The 23493-nt window shown below is 41.0% G+C and overlaps 1 protein-coding gene across 1 annotated transcript; it reads left to right on the top strand.

Moving 5' to 3' along the window:
• Positions 1-1747: 1747 nt before the first annotated feature.
• trip11 (thyroid hormone receptor interactor 11) lies at positions 1748-23493 on the top strand. The gene is made up of 21 exons (XM_028000778.1): positions 1748-2344; positions 6013-6089; positions 7540-7650; positions 7736-8038; positions 8298-8366; positions 9186-9351; positions 9446-9772; positions 10244-10284; positions 10383-10481; positions 11362-11571; positions 11793-14732; positions 14835-14975; positions 15462-15655; positions 15893-16056; positions 16189-16292; positions 16397-16496; positions 18170-18251; positions 19043-19157; positions 20907-21029; positions 21833-21974; positions 22053-23493. Exons 1-21 carry the CDS (start codon positions 2206-2208, stop codon positions 22265-22267), a joined length of 5862 nt encoding a protein of 1953 aa, XP_027856579.1. The 5' UTR covers positions 1748-2205; the 3' UTR covers positions 22268-23493.

The raw sequence follows: 23493 nt of genomic DNA, 5'->3' as shown, positions 1-23493 counted from the left end.
ATCCAGAACAACCTCCGACCCGCCCCACAAAAAAAGTTTACAGCAACTGAAGTTATAATTTAAATAACACATAACTTGTATTAAGCAAAAAATCAACATTTATGAGGAATTTTATTAAGTGGAGTCACTCATTAAAACTTGTTTTTATTCAGATCGGTGACCCTGAACCAAACTGATATCTAAATAACATTTGAATCTTAGTTTGAGTTCAGTGCATCTCAACACGTTGAGAAAAACATATTTGTTATGCATTGCTACTTACATTTAGGTCCTATGGCTTGAACACAAAAATATTTTTTCAACCATATTTTACGTGACATTAAACTTTATCTTTGCGCTTGATAAATTTTCCTGTTTATGGTCCCCCCCCCCAATAATGAGATGGGATTTATGCCCTAGCTTCAACTTCCACACTTTTGTCCATGTTGACCAACTTTTCCCTGTCTGAAGTAACCATTGGCTCAACTTCTTAGACTGTTTTTAAAAACTAAAAAGCACCAAAATAATTTAAATTGACGAGAACCTGTGAACATCCGTTAATAGAATATTTAATGAGGGCAGCCTAATATTTTTACTACCTTTGCTGTTGAAGCCAAAGAATGTCAAAATAGTTGTTTTTTTGTTATTTATTCAGCTTTAATACGCTGGCAGCAAAACTCTGCAGGTGTTTAGAAATGACTCAAAAACATTTTAGGACTTTGCTTCAGCAACACTTGTAAAACTTGCAGTGTTGTGTTTTTTTCTTCAAAAAACAATCAGGTTCAATCGTGGATCATGATATTGTGAGTTTTGTTCGGTTTTATCAAACAATTTTGCTGGAAGTTGTTGCTTGAAGTTCAGGTTGACATGCAGGACTGCTTCATTCTGTAGTAATACTCCTCAGACAACAGAGGGCGCCACAGCATCGGTTATAAAATGGCTTCACTATAAACAGGTTTGAACAATAATATAGATTCCGGTTTGTTTAGGGTTTTTCACTGAAACACTTCTGGATTTCAAGACTGATCAAAATAGCACAAAAAAGAAATGTTATTTTGGACATGTTTATTTTTGAGGATGTACCATGTATTGTCCAAGTACCATTTGGACAACATCTGATATACAAACTTCAAGTGGCTGTAACTCTTCAGTGCTTCAACATAAAGTCATCAATGAGGCTCTAATGAAAGATAATGACCAGATTAATCCTCTGGTAGACACAACATTACTGATAGTGGAAATTACTTATAATTATATAAATAAAATAGCATTAAGGTTTGCCATTTGTTAAAGGTAGGTACCCATATTTTCCTGATCTGGTTTCCTTTTTTTTATTATTTTTAAATCGGGTGGCAGTAATATTATATTATGATTGACTGTACGACATACAGTTCCCAGAATTGTCCCACCGTTGGTTCTCAAACTGAATCACATCATTTTATTATTATTATTATTATTATTATTATTATTATTATTTTAATTCATTTGTAAAAAATTGTTTTTGTCTCACTTCATATTTTTGGGTTACTTACCAGGCTTATTTGTTGGTTTAATTTTTGTTTGGCTTTTAATTGCCTTGGTAATTCGGCCAGTTGGCCAACTGGGTCAAATTATATTATATTACATTATATTATATTATGATGGAATTTTTATTTATTATTAATTTCATTTGGCAATTAACGCTTAACCATTTTACTTGACATCCTGTTCATCCCGGCTGTACGTCCTGCTGTTGGTCCTCCACTCCAGTATCCCATCATGCATCGCTTCAGACCTCCGCGTCCACGTCAAATCTGTCGGCAGAGCAGAGCTGATAATGGCTGCAGTTGAGGTGGCACTTTTAGGTCTTCAGACCGCTAAAAGACTCCCCCACTTATGACTGAAACTTTCCGCAGACAACAGCGACTCCAGCAGAAACCGAAATATAAACGTAATGGCTGCGTTATTCTACTATAATGTCTCGTAACTCGCGTGTCCTCCCGGATTCCTTCAGGCGACCGAGCAGCTGTTGTTAGCCGGGTTTAGTGCTTGCTAAGTGAGCGTCTGTCAGCAGTGAAGTCGCCGCGTTTCACAGCCAAACAAGTGGATTTTAACACCGGCGTAAATGTCAAGCAGAGTTTATAGTTTAGCTTACGTGTACGCACCGTCCTCGGCGTAGTTCAGCTCAAACCGTGGCTAGCTGTCCGCCGTCCCTCGGACTGGTTTTGTTGGTGTTTGGTCCTCAGGATGTCTTCCTGGCTGGGTGAACTGGGCTCCGGCCTCGGCCAGTCTCTGGGACAGGTCGGGGGCAGCCTGTCGTCGTTCACCGGGCAGATATCAAACTTTACCAAAGACATGCTACTCGAAGGAGTGGAAGAAGTCGGAGGTAAGCTACAGTCCATGCTTTAGCTCTACCTCTGTGTTGTCCACATTACCATGTAGCACACCTGCAGCATTTAACAACACTGGTACTGTGAATTATCCTCTTTCATGCATCAAAATTCAGTTTAGATGTGTTCAAATATTTCCCAGTATTTATGTGTCTTTATATGTTTGAGCACTGTATTAGTACCTAAATATACAATGATTCTTAAACTTAATTTTGCTGCATTTTGAATAGTATGAGTAGTCCAGGTAACAGAATCTATTCCTCAATAAAAAGCAGGGTTCCCCCCAGAATATTATAAGCCTGCCGGGCCACCAGGCTTTACTTATGCCCCCACCAGGCTTAGCATTGCTTATACAAGTCTTTTTTAAAATATTTGCATTTTTTTAAGACTTTATAGTTGGTGTTCAAGCATTAATCTTCAAATACCGCATAATTATCAAGTGATATTTTCAAATTTCCTGTGAACTTGAGACATTTTTTAACTAAAAAAACACAACGAACCGCTGGGTGAATGACTGACCTAGAGCCCAGTTTTCTGGGAGAAACCCTGACCATACTTAACAATAGACACGATGTTTTCCACATCTGTTCACTCTCACCCAGAGAAAAAAAACATGGCTACTTGCCTCCTTGACATGTTACTTCTGCAACCTAATCAAGGATAAATTCACCGAAGACAATCAATGACTAGAAACTACCCACTGAATAAATGTCAAAGTAATGCTTGAATTATTAAAGAATGTTCAGTGTCAAGAGTTTGCTACCTCGAAATATTAGATCTATATTTTCTATATGTTACCTTTTTTTATTTTATTTTACTATAAATGTGTCCAGGCTGTATAAAGTAGTAGATTATCTGCATAACGTTTCATGTTGATTGATCAATGAGTGTCAGAAAAGGGGCTCCCATTTTTAATATAATCATATTCAAAAAAATGACATTATTGAAAATGTAATTTATTTCAGTGAGTCATAGTGAAGCACGTTGTATAGATAAAGTTCACACAGACTGATGTTTTAAGCCTCTACTTGTGTTAATTACGAGGATTTTTTGCTCATTGCTAATGAAAACGTGATGATTAAGATTAGAATATTACATTAAATCAATGGAAAAAACCTTTTTTTAAAAATACAGAAATGTGGGTTTAATAAAATAAATAAATTTAATCCAACTGAAATGGAGGAATTGTAAGATTATCCTCATTCATGCATCAAAGCACTCAATCGTAACCTTTTTCTGATTTTTAGGAAACTTGGAACAAAATACTTGGAGGAATTTTTGGAATATCACATTTAAAAAAAATAGAGAAAAATTATTTTTTTTGTGAAGGAAATCAAAGAAAAGAAAAAAGACCCAAAATCAATCCCTGATTTATTGATTAGTGCATCACCACTGAGAAGTTAGATGGAATTAGGATTTTTGGGTCATTCATTTTGTGAAATCTGTAGTTTTTTTTTGTGGTTTTTTTTCTACTCTGACAACTTCTCATTTAAAGTAATCTTCTATAATCCTTTAATAGCTTACTGAAACGAAATGTGGTTTTGTGGCTCCAATAAATAAGCCAGTCAGTTGTTTCTGTTAGATCAGCAATCTGTTTTCAATCCATTGCATACAAGATTCGTCTGACTCCAGCTGGAAGTCAGAGGAATGTTAATGATGAACGTTTTGAAATGTTAAGTCTCGAGTCTAAAGAAGTAGGAATTGACCAAAAAAATTTTTTAAAAAGTGCTTGGTTGATACAATATTATTATATGAATTGGTGAACTGACCTGAGGCCAGTAAAACAAGACAAACCAAATGTTTGGGATTCCAGCAAAGGATGAAGTTGCTGTCCTGGTTGCAACACAAACCTCGTTTCTCATGCGCCGTCGACCCAGACGAGGGTTTTAACAGGAAATGGTTAAAATTACGAAGGAAACATCAACTTAGTTTAGATGATACTTTCTTTTGAAGTCTTGCAAGCTCCATGTTAATTAGATTTAATTAATCATATGTTGGACATATAATCAATAAAACATGAAATTATATTTTATATTTGACAGATTCTTGTTCTTGTAGGTTGAGAGCTTTTTACAATCTCTTTATTTTTGGAGCACTTTATATTTACTTTGTCTAAGTGAAGACCTCACATCTTAGATGTTGTTTTTTTTTTTTTTTAGATCAAACGGAGGCATTTCTTTATCAATTATATAACCAAAGGTTGGCTAAGCTGAAACATGTTTCAGCAGAAACTAGTTTCTAATCTGACTGTAGAGTTGAAACATGGATTCCTCCTAACTTCTATTTGAGGTCCAGTTATGTTTAATTAAATGTATCTGCTAAATTGGAAGCTAACCACTTAAAAGGTGATGCCATTAGTCTGTTAAAGAACAAAATATGTGGGAGAATTTCAATTTTACTTCCTACTTGTGCACCGTTTTATTCATGTGGCAGAAAAGTGTAAATAAGCAAACTCGGCCTATTTGACTAATTCAAACTGGACGTTTTGTTTTATCAGCGAACTGATAAAACATCGACTGAGGAAGAACTTTGGCCGCAGATCTCCAGCTCACCGCCGCAGGCAAAAACCTAAAGTGTCTGTTCTTATCACTGTCGGGCGGAGATGTACACTCACCTAAACACGTCTACTATTTGTAACCTTGGCTTGGACCTTATGGTACACAAAACCGTGTACCGTAAGCACGGTACATTGCTGTAAGGTGGGAGGAAAATGTTGCTGCGCAGGAAGAGTTGCTCTCTCGAAATCTGAAAGTTGTGGGTTCGATTCCAGCTTTCTCCTGCCAGGCGTCGACATGCGACCAGGCGAAATGTGGCTTTAATGTAAAACACTTTCATTGATCAGTATAGCTATTTAGGCGCTATATAAATTCAATTAAAAAAAAATAAGACGTCCTTCTTTCAGATTTTTATAAATAAATTTGAGCACCCTTTCTTCAACTTGGTCAAATATAATACTGTAACGGGAATCTTGATCTGATCGAAGGTGGATAAAAATAAACGTATGGTAAAGTAATTCAAGTTTGAAATGTTATTTATAGCGTATGGATTGGTTTCCTCTGCTGATTAGATGCAATAATCAGGGATCCTTCAAAAGGCATCTTAAACATTGTGCATGAAGACTGAACTATATTAATTAACCACGTTACTGTCAGTCAAATTCAACATACTTTAATATTACGATCGTTTTTCACACGATTGAACTAAACACATTAAACTTAATGTTCTTTGGATATCTTTTTTTCACTTCTCCTCTCCCTCTACGTCGAACGTCGTCTTTAGTTTTTCTTCACTCCTGAAAGCAGCGCAGCGCACAGCAGCCAGTCAGGCCGGAGCCGGTGGGGTTGGCTTTTCAAAACAAAGCAAATTTTAACATTTTATTATATTTTGATTTATTTCAAACTCTGATTACGGTTAATATAAGTGCAAAAATATTGACTTTGTGTATGTATCTCATGTTGTTTTAACATATATATATATATAAACAAAATGTAATTCTGAAGGTGTGGCGGCTTTTATTTTGCTTTTGTGTTGTACAACAGAGTCTTTATCACTCTACTTTTACTTAACATGTACTGCACTGACATAATGTTCTATGGAGATGCAAATTGACTGGTTGTGTCTGTTCTAATGTTTTTCTTCATGCTGTCTTTCCATGTAACCACAGATGCTGCCACAGAATTACACGTGTCCAATTCCAAGTTGGCTGAGGTGGAGGCTGCGTTTTCCACTCAAAAATCAGAGGTTAGATTTGCCTATTTTAAAAAAAAAAAATCTTTACCACCTAAGAACAGTTTGACTTGTTACAGTAGGTGATTTTTTACAGGGTTTTGTCTCGGTAAGAAATGCTGATAAATGCTTTAGTTGAGATCAAATGGGTCCTGCGTAAATCAAAGTGAGTCACACCAAACAAATAACACAGTAGCCGCTGTTGTTTATGTGAAAGGCTACATGCTGGTTATTGGACTGAATGTGGCAGTACTGAAGCTTTTATCAGGTGATTGTATTTCAAAGATAGATGACAGATAAAATGGCCAACATTTTCTATCAACTATTACTACTTTCTGTCAGCTCCACATTCACTGTCCGGCTGTTGAAAACACTGAGGTGAGCCAACAGGGCCGTAATCTATACCTAAAAATAGCCGCCAACACGTGTAGCTCAGGAAAAGCTGCTTTTTTTTTTTTTTTTAAAGGCAGTCGCTGGAATACAAAGAGGACAATTGTTTTGTGACATTTTATTAGTAGTTGAAACAGCATCTCACTGGTGGCACAAGAAAACACTTGTTGATAAACTACTGGGGATAAAAAGAAAAATTGTACAGCACACAAATCTGGTGGTGTGAGTCCAACGCTGATTTCCGGGTTTTCATTTGAACTGGGGATGCACAATATTATCGCCATGGCATCGGCAGATATTAGCTGTAAAATTTAATATCAGTCATTCCTTCAAAATAACTTACAGATATTAAAGGCGTTGTTTTCATTAGACAAACCAGTGACCATGATGCCTGCAGCTCAGCACCAAGTCAAATTTGAACCGTTTGAGTGTTATTGTCTTAGAGAGAGCAGAGGTCATAAATAAATTTGACATTAGACATAATGCAAGTTGAAAGTGTTACATCATTTTCAGCCCCCTTTTTATCATTTGCGTTTGGTAGAAGGCTAAATCGACAAAGACTCTGCAGTATCTTCATTCCACGGCAGAGAAAGTGATATAGTTTCATAAAGGTGTAGGTATGGGAAAAAAATTTACCATATATCGGTATTCATATTGGTTATGGGCAAAACTGAAGTGAATTTTTATTTCTTTTTTAAACAAGAAGTAGTTACGCAATTTTTATTCGATTGTTTCTTTTCCTACTATCCAAGATGTTACATTAACAACCTTTCAAACCCTCTAAGTTGCATTTGACTAAACATCATATTTGCACCTTGATGCATGCGAATTTGTGCATTTACTTGTGTTTTAAAAAATATTTGTAGTTGTTTGCTGTAGGTTCCCATCAGTAAATGCTGTAATTAACGCCACATTATTAGAACATCGATGTCCAAAATGGCTGAATGTAAAAGAAATTATTCTATTCTGTTCTGCCTTGTGTCCTCCTATTTGCCCGTTCTCCTGTTTGTACGTTTAGTTCTTGGATATCTTTACACATGTAAGCGACAATATGTGTCCTCTCTCTGTGTTGCAGCATGAAAGGCTGAAAAAACGTCACGCAGAACTGGAGGAGAAGCTGGAGGCCTCAGAGATCCAGATTAAACAACAGTCTGCAGAATACAGAACCCTCCTGCAGCAGAAAGATGTGCGTGCAAAAATGTTAAAATTGTGAATGTTTTGGGACAACTCTCCATAGATGGGGAAAGTCTAAATTCCCGTCCGTCTCCCAGGTGGAGATCAGCCACCTAAAAGCTCGACAAAGCGGCCTCCAGGAAGAAGTCCAGAAGCTGCAGCGGTCGGCGCAGTCGGTCGCCTCCTCTCCAGCGGTGCTGCCGGTGACCACCGCCTCCCTGACCGCCACCTCCTCCTCTCCTTCCATCTTCCTGACGCGCCCCGCAGGGCCTCATCACGACTTCCATAGCGACGAAATGGACATCAGCGACGTCCTTTGGTCGCAGCAGGAAATCAACAAGCTGTCCACAGAAGTGATGCGTCTAGAGGCGGACGTGGCGCACTGGAGGAGAATGTCTCAGGTAAAACAAAACAATCACGCCAAAACTTGGAGTATCCAAGTGCCGGATTATGTCTAAATCCTTGTAAGTTAAAGATGAGCCACTGAAATCACAGTTCAGAATATTTGTCGCAGGTAGTGTGATCCAGGTGAGACTTTTGGAATTTAGCAATGAACCTTATAATTTAAAAAAAGTGTTAAATTTATGTATCTAAAATTTAGCTGAGCTTAAATACAGAGACTTTTGATTTTTATTATGTTTACATCAAACTCTGTTTCAGGCATCAACAACCCCAGGAACTGGTAATGGTGACCAGGGGGAGATTCTCAAACTACAAAGAACTATTAAGGTACCTTCTGTAGTTTCGATTAAATCTTTATAAAATTAACCTACATTTTAAACACTCTGGGTCTGCAGCAGTGCCATTTTCTGTAGTTTTACTACAGGGGTGTTGAAAGTTCGACTTGTGGCCATTTGCAGCTCCTGGACTGATTTATTTATTTATTTTATTTTATTTTATTTTTTTGCAGCCCATGACTGCAATTCAAAAATAATACAAATTTCCCCCCCTAACTCGGGTAGTTAATACAGATGGTAGCTTTTTGTCTTTAATAAGATCTAAATTGTTACAGTCAAATTAAAATCTTACAACAGCTACAACACAAAGCACTCAATTATTTTGTGTCCTATCCAGCAGGCTGTGATGCTTTCATCAGCTCATTAAACTTGGCTTTATGCTTCCCCCCCCCCCCAAAAAAAAGCCTTAATCTTGTTTTTATTGATTAATATTGACAAAAGATGTTCTATTATTTTCAGTAGAGACATTCCAAAATTTGCAAAGTGGACATCTTTAAATGAGGCAAACCTGCAAAACCTTTTTCACGTTTTGGATCCTCAATAATTCAGACCTCCCTTTCTGACAAAACGTTAAATTAAAGTATTGCAGTTTAGTTTATTGCTTAGTAGGTAAAAAAACCATGCAATATTTTATTTTCCCTTTTTTTTCCCCCATATTTTTCCAATTGTTCTTTTGGCCTTCCGGTCCTTTCGACTTGAAGATCTTTCCCCACGTGACACAAAGTTTGGACACCCCTGTACTACTACTATTTATGATGATTATCAGGAGACGCAGTAATGACACTGTAGATTTTTAACTTTGTTGGAACAGGAGTTACGGGACGAAATGAGTCGAGAGGTGGATGAACACCAGCATGAGCTGGCAGCTTTGCAGGATGCCCAGCGGCAAAAGCTGGCGGAGGTCACGCGCCGCCACAGAGAGGAGCTCGCAGAGTACGAGGAGAGGATAGAGGAGCTGGAGGAGCAGAATCGCAGTGGTGAGATTATTTTACTTCAGCCAAAAGCAGCAGCATGGGAGTTATTATGTCAGAGAAAACTAATAAGATATCTCCTCTAACCGACTCTCTCCAGGGGACGGTCAGGTCAGCTCTCCGTCGGATTCCTCCAAACTGCCTGAGCTCCAGGGAAACGTCCAGACTCTGCAGGAAGCAGCGGAGCGGCGCGAGAAGCAGCTGGCCGAGCTGTCTGCCAGTCTGGAGGACGCGCGGAGGAACCAGGCCTCCCTGCAGCTGGAGAGGGACGACGCCCTGGAGGAGAACGCGGGGCTGCTGCAGAACTACTCGCGCCTGCAGGCCTCCGTGGCTGAACTGCAGACACGAGTCCAGGAGCAGGAGGGGAAGGCTCTGCAAAAAACCCAGTTTGAGCATGAGATTCAGACGCTTAGAAATAACTTAGCAGGTGGGTTTAATATATGCTGACTAATGCAGCATGAAATTATCCGTTACAGTAACTTTTCTCTAAGCATTTCTTTTAATGTGAATGTGTTGTAATAACTAGGGCTGCACCGATTGCAGTTTTTTGGCCGATCACCGATTACCAATCTTTTAAAATGCCTTACCTGTCGATTCCGATTTTGGCCGAAACTATTTTCTTTGTCTGAAATGTCGCTAGGTATAGTAAGAAAGTCACTGAGTTGGTAACAGTGGGATGACTGTTAACTGCAAATGTGCAGACATGACCTGGTGGGCCGGTCTGTCAGTCAAACTTCTCTCACAGCAGAGCAGAAGAGGTCAATAGTTGACCAAAATTAAAGAAATTGGCACCGATAAATCAGCTGGCTGATGGATTGGTGCACCCCTAGTAATACCATAAAAAGTAGCAACTTCAAAAATAGTATCTTTATTTGTTGAAATTTTATTATTTTTATAGCTGCAGAAAAAGAAATAGAGAGACTCAAGGACTTTTCTGAGGCAAGTATGAACACAAGCTATAAGTTATAAACATAACTCAACGTGTTACATTTTTGTATATTTACTGCTTGTAAACGATCTCAAATTTGAACTTTCAGGCAGAGCCGAGAGAAGAGGTTGAGCATGCAGACATCTTGGAACTGAACACCATTATAGGAATGTTGAGGCAAGAAAAGGAAGTCCTAGAACAAGAAAAGGTTGGTTTATTTTATTCAAACGTAATGTTCTCTTTTTAACATTATTATCTGTTGAGACTTTCTTAAGAAAACATGAAGTTTAAATTTTTTTTTTTTCTGATGTTCTTTTTGGCACTTTGTAGTTTGACAAAAGTTAAATACTGTATTAGCTTACAAGTATACATATGTATTTTTATTTAGTAGTTACAGTAGAAGCCAGATGTTTACATGCACTCCATTAGAACGTAAATGCACACAGATACTTTACACATGGCCTGAAATTAAAATGTTTGGCTGTAATAACAATCATCACGTTTGGAGAAAAAAGGAGGAAACTTGCAAAACTGAGAACAGCAACATTCCAAATTCCAAAATGGATCATAATCGTACCACCAAATTAGGTGTAAAATGGCTTACGGTTTACAAAGTCAATGTATTGGAATCAACGTCATAAACTATTGATCACAGGGGTCAAAGTTTGTTTTTTTATTATTATTAAAGGAACCAAATTTCCATCTATTTTGAAGAATACCCAGAACTTTTGACCCAAGTCATACAGTTTCACATGTCATCAAACCAAATGTTAATAAATTTATGTTAACCTCTGAATTTGATGGAAGTAATTAAAAAAAATTTGACTCACTATTCTGACATTTGTCAAATAAAAAATAGTTTTTGAACTTCAACAGACCTAAAACGACAACAACAAAAATGTCAGGGGGAAAAATGTTTTTGCCTTGTAATAAACGTATGTCAATATTTGGCTTCAGCGGTTTTGAACTTGCACACTCCAAACGTATAAATGTTAGTCACTGGATGTGGTTAAAGTCAGTCTAAACGTCTGTGAACTACTGGAGCGTTGAAGTAAAAGACATTTCCTGATTGTTGTCTCTCTTCACAGCTTGAGCTGCAACACAGACTGACGGTAGCAGGGGAGCAAACGGTTTGCAAAAATGCGTCGCTGATGGAGTCTGGTGAGGCGGAGTCCCTGGAGGATCTGAAGGCGGAGCTTGAGAGGAGAGAGAAAGTCCTGAGAGCCACCGAGGAGGAGCGGGACACCCTCATGTCGGAGCTGGAGGAGTTGGACCGGCAGAACCAGGAAGCAACACAGGTCTGCTTGGCCTCTGCTTGATCCCCATGATGTAGCTATTTAACTTTATTTTTGGGTTGAATTCGTGAAAAAATGCTAGTTGGCACCAGAGGGCTGAGGCTGTATGGAGCCATATGCAGTGTGAGAAGCACAAATTTCCTGTCACAAGCCACAAGATTTTTTTTAAACTTCTTAAGTAAAGTAATAAGAAATAATGGAGTTTTTCTTCTTAATTATTTTAGCATTTGATCACCGCAAAGGAGCAGCTCTCTGGCCAGTTGAAGGAAGCTGAGGCGGAGCTGATCAGAATGACCGCAGAGCTCAGCGCCTCCAAGGACCAGAAAGGAGCGCTGGAACGAGAGCTGGAGACCCAGAAAGAGAAAACGAGCCAAAGCGCGTTCACCCTCAATGACCTCCACATGGCCAAACAGCAGCTGGAACAGAGGGTGAAGGAACTGAAAGACGCGTTGGGACGTGCGAACGAGCAGAGTCGGGAAGCGAGGCGAGAAACGGCCGAGCTGAAGAAGACCTTGCAGAAGCGAGAGGAGCAGCTAGCCGCTACTAAAGCAGAGACGGCTCATGGAGGAGAGAGTCGGACGGAGGAGGAGCTGGCGGGGAAGGAGAGGGAGCTGTCGGACCTCAGGAGAGAAATGGACCAAATGAGGAGCTCCTATGAAAAGGGGATGTCTGAAGAGTATGAGGTAAAGATGGCGAACCGGAGGTTGAAGGACGAGCATGAGAATGCTTTGAGGAAGTTAGAGGAGCTAGGCAAGCAGCTGAAAGAAAACCAGGCCGCTCTAAACAGGACAACAAGGGAGAAAGACACTCGTATCGAAGCGCTCAAGCTGGAGAAGAACCAACTCGAACTGGAGCTGTCGCAGGCTGAGAGAGCGCTGTCAGAGCAGGTGAAACAGTACCAGCAGACCATCGAGGAGCTGACCCGAGCCAGATCCATGGACGCCTCGGCTTTGCAAACCGAGCACGAGTCGGCCATCAAGCTAAACCAGGAGAAAGACCTGGAGATCGCCAAGCTGAGGCGAGACGTGGAGCAGCTGGCGGCAGACCACAGAGACACCAACGAGATGCTCTCAATCACCGTCGCGGGGCAGAAGCAGCTGACTGACTTGCTGCAAGAGAAGGATGTCTTTGTGGAAACTTTGAAGCAGAACGCGGAGGATATACAGAGAGAGATGGAGAACAGGGTGTCAGCCATGACCAAAGAGGTAGACGTCCTCAAACAAGCGGTGGACGAAAAGGATAAGCAGCTGGGAGGGATGAAGGAGGAGAGCAGCCATCTGAAAGAGGAGATCGATCGGCTGAGGGATCAGCAGAGCAGACCACAACCACTGGCTGAACCCAAGACTCTGGACATCATCACCGAGCTGGAGACGGAGATCGCCCAGCTGAAGTCATCCAGGAACGCACTGGAAGACGAAGTCCGGTCGCTGAAGAGAACCTCGGAGGAGCAGCAGGCGTCTCTGCAGGCTCAGCGGAGCGAGCTGGAACAGGCCGCGGTTCGCCACCAGCAGACGACGCTCGACTACGACAGACTCATTCAAGCCAAAGACGAGGAGATAACCCGCCTCCAGCAGAGCGTGGACCAGGGTCACCTCCCGGCATTCCAGGGAGACGTCATCCTCCAGGAGGACAAGACGTGGTCTCTCAATCAGGACAACGGCAACGAGAAGCACGACCTGTCCAAGGCCGAGATAGAGAAACTGGTCCGCGGCATCGAGGAGAAAGAGACCGAGATCGTCCAGCTGAACGAGAAAAACCTCTCGCTCACCAGGCAGCTGGAACAGCTGGCGTTCTCTCGCGACGAAGTGGGCAAACTCTCCCAAATGATCCGGCAGAAAGATCTGGAGATCCAAGCGCTCCATGCCCGGGTCTCGTCAGGTCAGGACGTCCTCTACCTCCAGCAGCAGCTGCAGGCGTTCGCCGTGGAGCGCGAGCAGATGTTGGCCGTGCTCAACGACAAGACGAGGGAGAACGGGCAGCTGCGCTCTGACTACCACCGCCTGGTGGACGTCGTGGCCGCGAAGGAAGCCGCCCTGGTGAGGCTGCAGCAGGAGAACCAGCGGCTCTCCAACGTGAGCGACCCCTCAGGGAGCCAGGAGATGTTCAAGGAGACCATCCAAAACCTGTCCCGCATCATCAGAGAGAAGGACATCGAGATCGACGCTTTGACTCAGAAGTGCCAGACCTTGGTGACCGTCTTGCAGTCGATGGGAGGCGAGGCCGGCACTGCGTCCGGCGGCGTCAGCAGCAACCAGTTCGAGGAGCTTCTTCAGGAGAGGGACACGCTGAAGCAGCAGGTGAAGAAGATGGAGGAGTGGAAGCAGCAGGTGATCACCACGGTCAAGAACATGCAGCACGAGTCGGCGCAGCTGCACGAGGAGCTGATCAAGCTGCAGGGCCAGGTGTCTGCCGACAGCGACTGCAGCTCCAAGCTGTCCGTCGACTACGCCCGACTGATCCAGAGCTACGAGCAGAAGGAGAAGAGGCTGGGAGGTTTGAGTTTGGAGCTGGCGCAAGTCCAGCAGACCATCAGTCAGCTCAGCAGCACCAAGGATGTGCTGCTGGGGAAACTGGATAGCGTTGCGCAGACTCCCGAGGCCGCAGCGCCGACCGCCCAAACAAGAGCTCTCAATCTTACAGCCGAGCCCCAAACCCAACAGACCACCGAAGTTCTGCAAGCGCAGCTGGCTGAGAAAGAAAACCTAATCAGGACCCTTCAGGAGAACAACCACCGGCTCTCCGACGCAGCGTCCGCCTCAGAGAGCGAGCAGAGGAGTCAGGCTGAGGATGTCCGCCAGGTCCGGGACAGACTGGAGTCCCTGCAGAGGTCGGTGAGGGAGAAAGACCTGCTCATAAAGACCAAAGGAGACCAGCTGAGCCAAGTGAGCGAGGCGCTGCGCAACCGCGAGAACGACAACGAGGTATTGAAGCAGGCCGTGACCAACCTGAAGGAGCGGGCGCTCATCTTGGAGTTGGACGCAAGGAAGCTGAAGGAGGAGAATGAGCAGGTGGCGGCTCGCTCTCGGGAGAAGGAGTCGGAGTTCAGGGCTCTGCAGGAAACAAACATGCAGGTTTCGCTTCTGCTCAGAGAGAAGGAGTTTGAGCTGAGCTCGATAAGCGAGAAGGCCGCCACGGTGGAGCGGATGCTCAAAGACAAAGAGCTGGTCAGTTTGAATCATGGTCTACAGTCTTTTTAAACAAATAATAGAGTAAATATTCCCATGAGCATTGTAACTTTTTTTTGCTCCTGTTGATTTGTGTCGCAGGGTAAATCCGGTGAACTGAATCAGCTTCTGAACGAACTGAAGTCCATGCAGGAGAAAGCGGTGATGTTCCAGCAGGAGAGGGACCGGATGATGATGGCGCTGAAGCAGAAGCAAATGGAGACCACAGCGCTACAGTCTGAGGTAGGAGGACGACCATCATTAGCTGCGTTTCCAATAAAAATGTGCACATAACTTTTTTGATATTCAGCTAATATCGGAAAAACACAGTTTTGCAATTGCTGTGTTTCCTATGACAGTATAGAAAAATAAAATAATTAATTTCAATTTAATTTAAATGAATTAAGAAAAAAAAAAGTCAATCATTTTAAAAAATGTAATTAAATAACTTTTACAAATTAAATAAAATAATAATTAAAAAATTAAATTATGAGAAAAAAAGTCATAATATTACAACTTTATCCTCATATAACTTTATTTTGGTAATATTACGACTTGTACTTGGAACAGAAGCGACGTCACACTGTTCCAAGTGTGTGTGAGAGTGAGAGAGCAGTCATGGAAAGCAGATTGTTACGAAATACGTTCAAAGATATTTTATAAAGAAACAAATGAGGCAAACAGTTATGCTAAGAGGCTGTTTAACTTGAGAGTGTTTTGTGTTTGCAGCTGCAGCACACGAGGGATAAAGAGCAGCGGCTCAACCTGGAGCTGGAGAGGCTGCGCAGCCACCTGCTGGAGATCGAAGACTCCTACACCAGGGAAGCCCTCGCTGCGGAGGACCGGGAGACGGAGCTGCGCAGGCGGGTGGCGCTGCTGGATGACAAAGTGGCCACGTCGTCGAATGCCGTGGAAAACGCCAGGTTTGTGTAAACTTAAAAACTGCCTTCACCACACACATACAGTACATCATACGTTTAAGTATTTTATCGCATCACTTAAATGTGAAAAAGTGTATTTCCACATGCGGTGCAGTACTAGCTCCTTTTCCCGTCTTTTCCTTGAAACGTTTTGCTGTAATGATTTATTCCCTCCAAGCTCGCTCTGAGCCAAAAGATTTTATTTTTTTAATTCGGCGAGTTTCCTGCTCTTCTTTCCAGCCAACAGGCCAGCATGCAGGTGGAGTCTCTCCAGGAACAGCTGAGCAATGTGGTGAAGCAGAGGGACGACGCACTTTTACAACTCAGAACCTCTCAGGAACAAGTCAGGCAGTATGCAGTGTCGCTCTCAAACCTGCAGATGGTGCTAGAGCAATTCCAGCAAGGCAAGTTGGCAGAAAGAGAAATCGTTTTGCCAGCAGCTTCTTAGCAGCTCTTCTTTGTAATAAATCTATATTTTATTTGTTGTGGTACTGTTCCTATTTATTGTTTTAGTTATTTGTCTCTTTGCGTTTTAGAGGAGAAAGCCATGTACTCAGCAGAGCTGGAGAAGCACAAAAAGGAGAAGGACGAGTGGAAGAGAAAAGCTCTCCTGCTTGAAGACCAAGCATCTGCGCTGCAGGTAAGTCAGCGAACAGAGAACACGCGTGTTCTCGTAATGTCTTGATCCGGCTAGGTGAGCGTTGCAGTGAAATGATCCCGATTACTGATTTTTATTCCTCTCAGCTGAATTTGGACGAAGTCAACGCTGCTCTAGATTCGGCGTCTCGCCTCACAGATCAGATCGATCAGAAAGAGGAGCAAATCGAAGAGCTAAAGAAGCAAGGTGAGATGAGTTTGAGTTTCTTCACTACGTTTAATGTTTGTTTTTTTCCCCAACAGATTGTAAATTAGCAATTAAAAGGTCTAAAGATAATTTTTTCCTGCACCAGTTTTGTACCCTTGCTTGCTGTATGTAGATAGGGGTGCTGTGGTGGCCCAAAACACAACCCACACATTGAGGCTTTAGTCCTCATGCCGCTGGTCGCAGGTTCAGCCTGGCGACTTTTGCCGCATGTCTTCCACCCTTTCATTCCCCTCTTTCCTGTCGACCTACCTTCAAATAAAGTCCACTAGAGCCAACAAAACCTTAAAAAAAATGTTTGCAGATAAATCATACCAATTCTTGAATCTCACATTTAATTTATTTGAATATTATTCTTCGAATTTAACCATTTTCCAGTTAATTGTAGCTTTGAACCCATAGGTAACCTCTGAGTTAACCAAAATAAATGAGCAGCCTCCTGATTATTCAGGTTTTTACTTAGAATTACTTAACCACATCTCCTCACTGTAGACTATGAATACATTAAAAGTTAATTACTGAAATTACCGGCTTTCAAAGAGGCCTCAAAACGTCTCCAGGACAAGCGTAGATTCACGTGAAAATATCAGGGACGAGCGTCCAAATCTGAAAGTATGAGTTGGCAAATAAACTAAGTAAAACTTAAAACTGAGCTCAGATTATGAAACAAAATATAAAATGCAGTTGGATGCCCTTATCAGAGCCTGACTGGCAGACTAATGTATTTTTCTGTCACTTTTATCAAGTAAACCATTACATCACAGCAAATTCTCAGACTGTTTTTGTTGCCTGGTCTCAGACCTTACAGTCTGTATTTGTTCTGTCTTGGAGCAAGCCTTTTATCTTTACTTTCTAATTCTATGTATATATATATAGTCTAAGTGTGGCTTATCTGGAAAACATAACTCTAGATCAAGGATTGCGCTAGAATTATTTTGTTATTCGTCATTTTGACTGAAGGCGTCGTAGAAATTCCATCATATTTTCTTTTTACCCGTCATTTTCTAAAACAATAATAATGACAAATTGAACGGTATTTAATTTTAATTCAGTTTAATTAATATTCAACGAGCTGAACAGAGAATCCACATTATATCATCACACAACAACCAGGTACTTTGTGGACAAAAACCACTGACTGTGCTCCCAGGAAATATTTATAGACAATTAAATTAAACGATTGCACTTAAATTATGAACGAATCACCTGCTGTGGCCCAAATGCACCGCTTTACACCTCCAGCTAGTCTGCATGGATGTCTCAAATGTCCCCAATGTTTTGATGTTGATCTGGAAGTTGAATCATCGCTCTGCTGCCACACTGGAGACTGGAATTACAAACGCCACCTCGGCCAAAACCTTTAAATCAGGGAACATTTCTCTATTGAAAGTGATCAGAAGTCGGCAAAACTCTTGAGAACAAAGGGCTTTGAGAAATCTGACACTATAGCAAATTACATAAGAAAATCTGACTTTCCATTGGTAACCTAGAGGTTAGATGTACAGAGTTAGTTAGTTTGCTAGCATGCATGTGCCAAGTAGGGAAACAAAGCAACATTAATATGTTTTTTTTAGTTATTATTTTATTTTAGTTTAAAGAAAGCAAGTTTTTTTTTGTTTCTCGTGAAATGACGCCTCTCTGGTTTTGTGTTTCAGTGAATGTGAGGCAGGAGATGCTGGAGGAGGCACAAAAGAAACTCATGAACCTTCTCAACAGCACAGAAGGAAAGATCGACAAGTAAGTTGGGTTTTCGTCCTATGTCTGCTATTGATACAACCAGTTATATGTTGACATACCTTTGGTCAAAAGTATCCGACAAAATTCTTGTTTTTAATTTGTTAGTTTATTTTTATTTAAAACCTAACTTAAAGACCTAGCAGGTCCTTTCGTACATCTTTGTCCACAGAAATGCATCACATAATTGTACAAACTTGAATATAAATTAAAATGATGAATAGAATACAATATTATGAAAAGGCTGTAAAACTGAGGCCACAGTGTTTTATGATGTAGTCGTAAAATATTTTAAAAACATGACATACAATCAGACATTTGTCCCACTTTTGATGACGGTATCTTTTTTTTCGGCTGATTCAGATTTCTCTTCAAAAACCATAAAATAAAAACAGAAGAACAGGTACATAAGCAGTTAAAGCAGTTAGCATTGCAAAACTATTTGGGTGTGTATCAAACTTTTTAAATGCTGCCAGCGTTTTCCCTAGTCTATCGTGCTCCAGGACTGACAGAAGTAGAAAACTCTCACGGAGAAATTTTCCCGTAATCACATCAGCCTTTCTTGTATCTACTCAGTGAACTGTCATGTTTTGACATGCCGTAGAAAGTACATCTTGTTTTTATATGTCTTTTTCCATCTCTCTATGACTTCATTGTTAAACACCTTGACGATACTGAAAATTGCTCATTTTGATGGGGTCAGTAATGGCGTCCGTACTGAAGAGTGTTGCCAACTCTACTTGGTAACTCTTTCCTATCAATCCCGCGTTGTGTTTGTGTTGCTGTGTCTGCAGGGTTCTGATGCGCAACCTGTTTTTGGGCTACTTTCACACGCCTAAAACGAAGCGGGCCGATGTGCTGAGGCTCATGGGAAGCGTGTTGGGACTGAGCAGAGAACAAGTCGATCAGGTCAGAGGGCGACCTTTACTCATTTGAACCCGGTGGACAGGACAGCTGGTCTTTCACATTTCAACTGTGGAGCAACATTTAGAAAATCTTAAGAATAACTACAGTATATAAAGGCACTACACCTTCCTAAAATAATGATCCAAGTCATTTTTTGCCAAATGGGATCACATTTTTTGGCAAAAAAAATATTTTAGAAAAGTGACAATAACCAAGTTCAAGATTAAAAAGATTTTTTATTTATTTTTTTATTTATATCTTAAGTGGGGGTTTATTTCATATGTTTTGTTTTTACAGGAAGTTGAAAATAGGAGGCATTATTACACATTTAAGTTTTAGTTTCTGGAGCTGTTTTAAAAAAAAAAAAAACAGACAAATGTAGATATACAGTATATATATAATAATGCCACAAGTCAGCAGCATTGTGAATAGTAAGTGGTTAATGCTTACAATAAATACATGATCAAATCTTGGACTGATTTAAAGCCAGATCAATTGTTTTAAGCGATTTGGAATTACATTTTTCATGATAAAATACAGAATAATTTAACACCTAGTTTAAAATTGATTATTTTAAAACCTTATATTGTAGGAAATGTAGAAATAACTGCATAACTTGCATCCATATATATGTCATAAAATATATTATTTTGCTCTACTTTAAATCAAAATTTCTCTCATTTCATCATCAGATCCATCAAATCATATTTTTTGGCAATAATTTAAAAAGTGAAACTTGTCTTTCTAGACATTTGCAGAATGTTTTACGTTTTTGTATTTCTTTCCATTTGGGAGTCCGACTGAGAAATTGTTATTATAATTTATTCCTGCCTGTCTGGTTTACATCTACAGCCATACAACTTCTGTTAGCTTTTGGAAAACAACCCAGAAAAAAGGAACAAGCTAAACTTTGTGCAACTAGAACACTACCGTGATTATTTATCTAATTTAATAAAGCCGTTAGAAGCGGAGAGTTGTGGCTTTAATTAAAATCTAATCCCCTTCATATGAAAGCCTCCTAACTCTGATGTCAGACCTGTTTAGTTTTAGACATCTAGAACAAAAATATAAAATGAAACCTACATAACAGGGATCCCAAATTCCTCTTCTGGGTTAATTTTACTGTTTACATACAGACCACACCAGCAGATAATCCACTTAGTTTAATTTGTTATCTTGCTCTTTAGAGCCTGGTTAGTCGGCTGAAAAAGACACTGCCCAGCCATTTTATTTTAACTCCGTCATCCCCAGAAAATTCTCAGAGCTCAGACCTGAAAGGGAAAGCATCGTCTTTTCCAGATCGTCTTGGCTGGTTTCTGTGCGGGAATCCGTCCAGCGATTCCAGAGAGCGTTACCCAACACCGTTTAAAAGGAAACGCGGGGCAAGAGAGATTTCTGTTTCTTAGAATAAAACATTTTTTATTACCTTTAAGGTCCCTGAAAGTTTTTTTCATTTTCCCCCCTTCGTTCCCTCATCTCCTGGTAAAACTATTTAGAGTTTCCACTTTACAGAAGCCAAGAGTCTAGTCAAACCAGCAGACTTTAAAGAATCAGTGTCAGTGGTGCTGCAGTTCTTTTTCATGCGTCTATTAATTGTCAGGCATTGATCCATGCAGCCCAATCTTGCTAAGGAAATGTGTAGACTGTAGTTAATAATAATAATTTAAAAAAAGATGAGCGTTGATGACACTTGAGAGATTGAATTTTTCCAGATGAATTTATTTTGTACTTCCTAATCTTCTGTCTTTGTAGATGTTGGAGGACGATGCCCGCCATGGTGTTGGCGGATGGGTATCGAGCTGGCTCGGAGGCAGAGGAGCTCAGAGTGTGCCGAATACGCCACAGAGGCCCACCAGTGGCCCGGGGCTGAACTCGGTGAGTTCAGAACGGCCTGGGAGCCACAAACACACCGTGCCTACGCCACGCAGAACGGCAGGAAGCCGGAGAGTCACATAAAAACCACTGGCTCTCTGTAATTTCTTTAGAATTCATTTAGCAATGAATGGAAACATGAAGCTCGAGTTAAATTTAACTTCAAAACTATTACGAAGAGAAAATGGACAGATGAAAAATGAACTGTGTGGGTCAGATTTTCATGTAGCTTTTTGTTCTGCATATCATTCGCTAGAAACAGAGTTGTCCTGATCCTGTTTCTAGCGAACAGGATCTTGCTGGAAACAGAAGAAAAAGAAACTTACTGAAGAACAAATCTACGAAATATAAAATTGCACCTTCCTGTGTCTTCAGTATGATCAATTATTTTAGTAATTATGCTGATGATTAATCGAATGAATATGCAGCTAAAAAAATACTTCTAACATCAACATTTGAAAATTTCAACTCTTTCTGTTTGACTCAACATCAATACATTGAACGGCTAATATGTTGACTAGTTAATTGGAGAGCAAAAGGTGCCAAATAGAGTTTTTTTCTGTGTCTTTTTCAGAATTTGAACCAGGTGAAGCTGTTTAGTCTGTAAATTCCAGCTAACAATTAATCGACTACTAAACCAGTTTTAATAATCGATACATCACGATCAATCTGATTAATCGTTCCAGCCCTAGTCCTGATGAAGTTCTTTATTTCGCTCTGTGGAATATTTTCGATTTAATTGAATCTGTAAACTCACTCATTCGTTCATTGAAACACCGATCCTGCCTGCTCCGTCGCCGCCGCAGTCTTTCTCCGAGATGTTTGTGAAGTTCTTGGAGATGGAGTCGACCCCGTCGCTCCCAGCGCCGAGGCTCCCGGTCCACGACATCAGGCCTCTGAGCGCACCGCCTCCTGGGAGAACCGGTGGCTCTTCTTCAGGCTCCGCGGGTAAATTCACATTCCTGCAAAGCAAAACAAAACACAGTTCAATCAAATGCTCCCAAAATGAACCCGTTTCCATCACAGGAGCTGCGGCTGGCATCAGGAGACCCGGTGAATCCAATCCGTTCCTGGCTCCTCGTTCTGCTGCGGTGCCGCTGGTGGCCGGTTCTGGCCCCGCCGGCTCGGGAGGTCACCTGCTGATGAAGCCCATCACTGACTCTCTGCCCACCTTCACCCCTGTGCCTGTCTCAGCCGAGGCCAGCGCTGGAGCCGTGCTCAAAGACTTGCTAAAGCAGTGACCGGGGCGGCCCCCGGCTACAAATGCCACACAGATGTCTTAATTTATCCAATATGAGTTCGGCACTAAAAAACTTGACGTTATTGGTGCGCCTCTGCTCCCTCTTGCTGCTGTTTTCTTACATTGAGCAGCAATAAAACGCTGAAGTTTAAGATAAAGTCTGGGAAAACTTGGAAAGCAGGAATATTTTTTTTTTCCCTCTATGCAAAAGACGATTTAGACTCAACATTATTTTCAGGTTCAGACCCACAAATTTGCATCTCACGCCAAAAGGAATGAATGAAATTACGTTTCATGTGTGAAACAGAGTAAATCCCAGCAGTTCTGAGCAAAAGTGACCTTAGAAACTCAGTGTAGGCGTACAAAGCGTGAGGCTGAGGCTCTGTTTGCAAGAGGAAACATGCCCGCCGGGTTTCATCCCCTCCATTTGCATTTAACTGCTTGTATTTTCTTGTCCTGTTAGTATTACTTCAACAATTCAACAAGTTTTCCTCTGATCGTGGACGAAAACTAAAATCTCTGGCAGCAGCACACTACATGGAGATTTATGCGAGTCAGTACATCTGCTGAAACCATAAGGATTTTTTATTTATTTTTTTCCCCTGGTTGAAAGGCTTAGTGTTTTCCAGACAGCCAGACTGTGATATGCAATAGGCATAATTATGGCTGCTGACTGTGGTTTATCAGAGCGTTTAGACTGCTCTTTATGTTCACATACAGCACTATTATACAGTTACATATATGTAAATGGGTAATGTAGGTTTCTTTATTTTATTTTCTTTAGTTGTAGGCACAGAGGATGCTTTGGAAGTCAAGTGCCTGCATTTTTTGAAAATTTGATAGTTGTATAATCAGAAGTGTAAATGGTTAATATAAATATATATTTACAAACTAAAACAAAAAGAAGGGGGGGGAAAAAGACCCCGCACATTTTTGAAGTTTTGTGTAATCGGATCAGCGTGCGACTGCGCCGCTCCACATTTTTGTACAGGCATCAATCAGCCACTGCAGAAGAAATGTTACAGGAGGAGTCCAGGTGTGTTGATGAAATGTAAAAACTGTAAATCCTGACTTGAAAGAATTTTTTTATCTTTTTTTCTTGGATGTAAAAAAATCTGAAACGGAGAGAAAATGATTCAGATGACCTTGGATTGTCTTGGGCTAAGATCAGTACCCGTGACTTAATTAGGATCTGGCGTTAAAATAAAGGAGCCACTGGTGACCCGG

The sequence above is a fragment of the Xiphophorus couchianus genome, chromosome 19 (assembly GCF_001444195.1).
Source record: "Xiphophorus couchianus chromosome 19, X_couchianus-1.0, whole genome shotgun sequence".
NCBI classification, from domain to species: domain Eukaryota; kingdom Metazoa; phylum Chordata; class Actinopteri; order Cyprinodontiformes; family Poeciliidae; genus Xiphophorus; species Xiphophorus couchianus.
The sequence above is the reverse complement of the archived record's forward strand: the minus strand, read 5'-3'. Positions and strand labels throughout refer to the sequence as shown.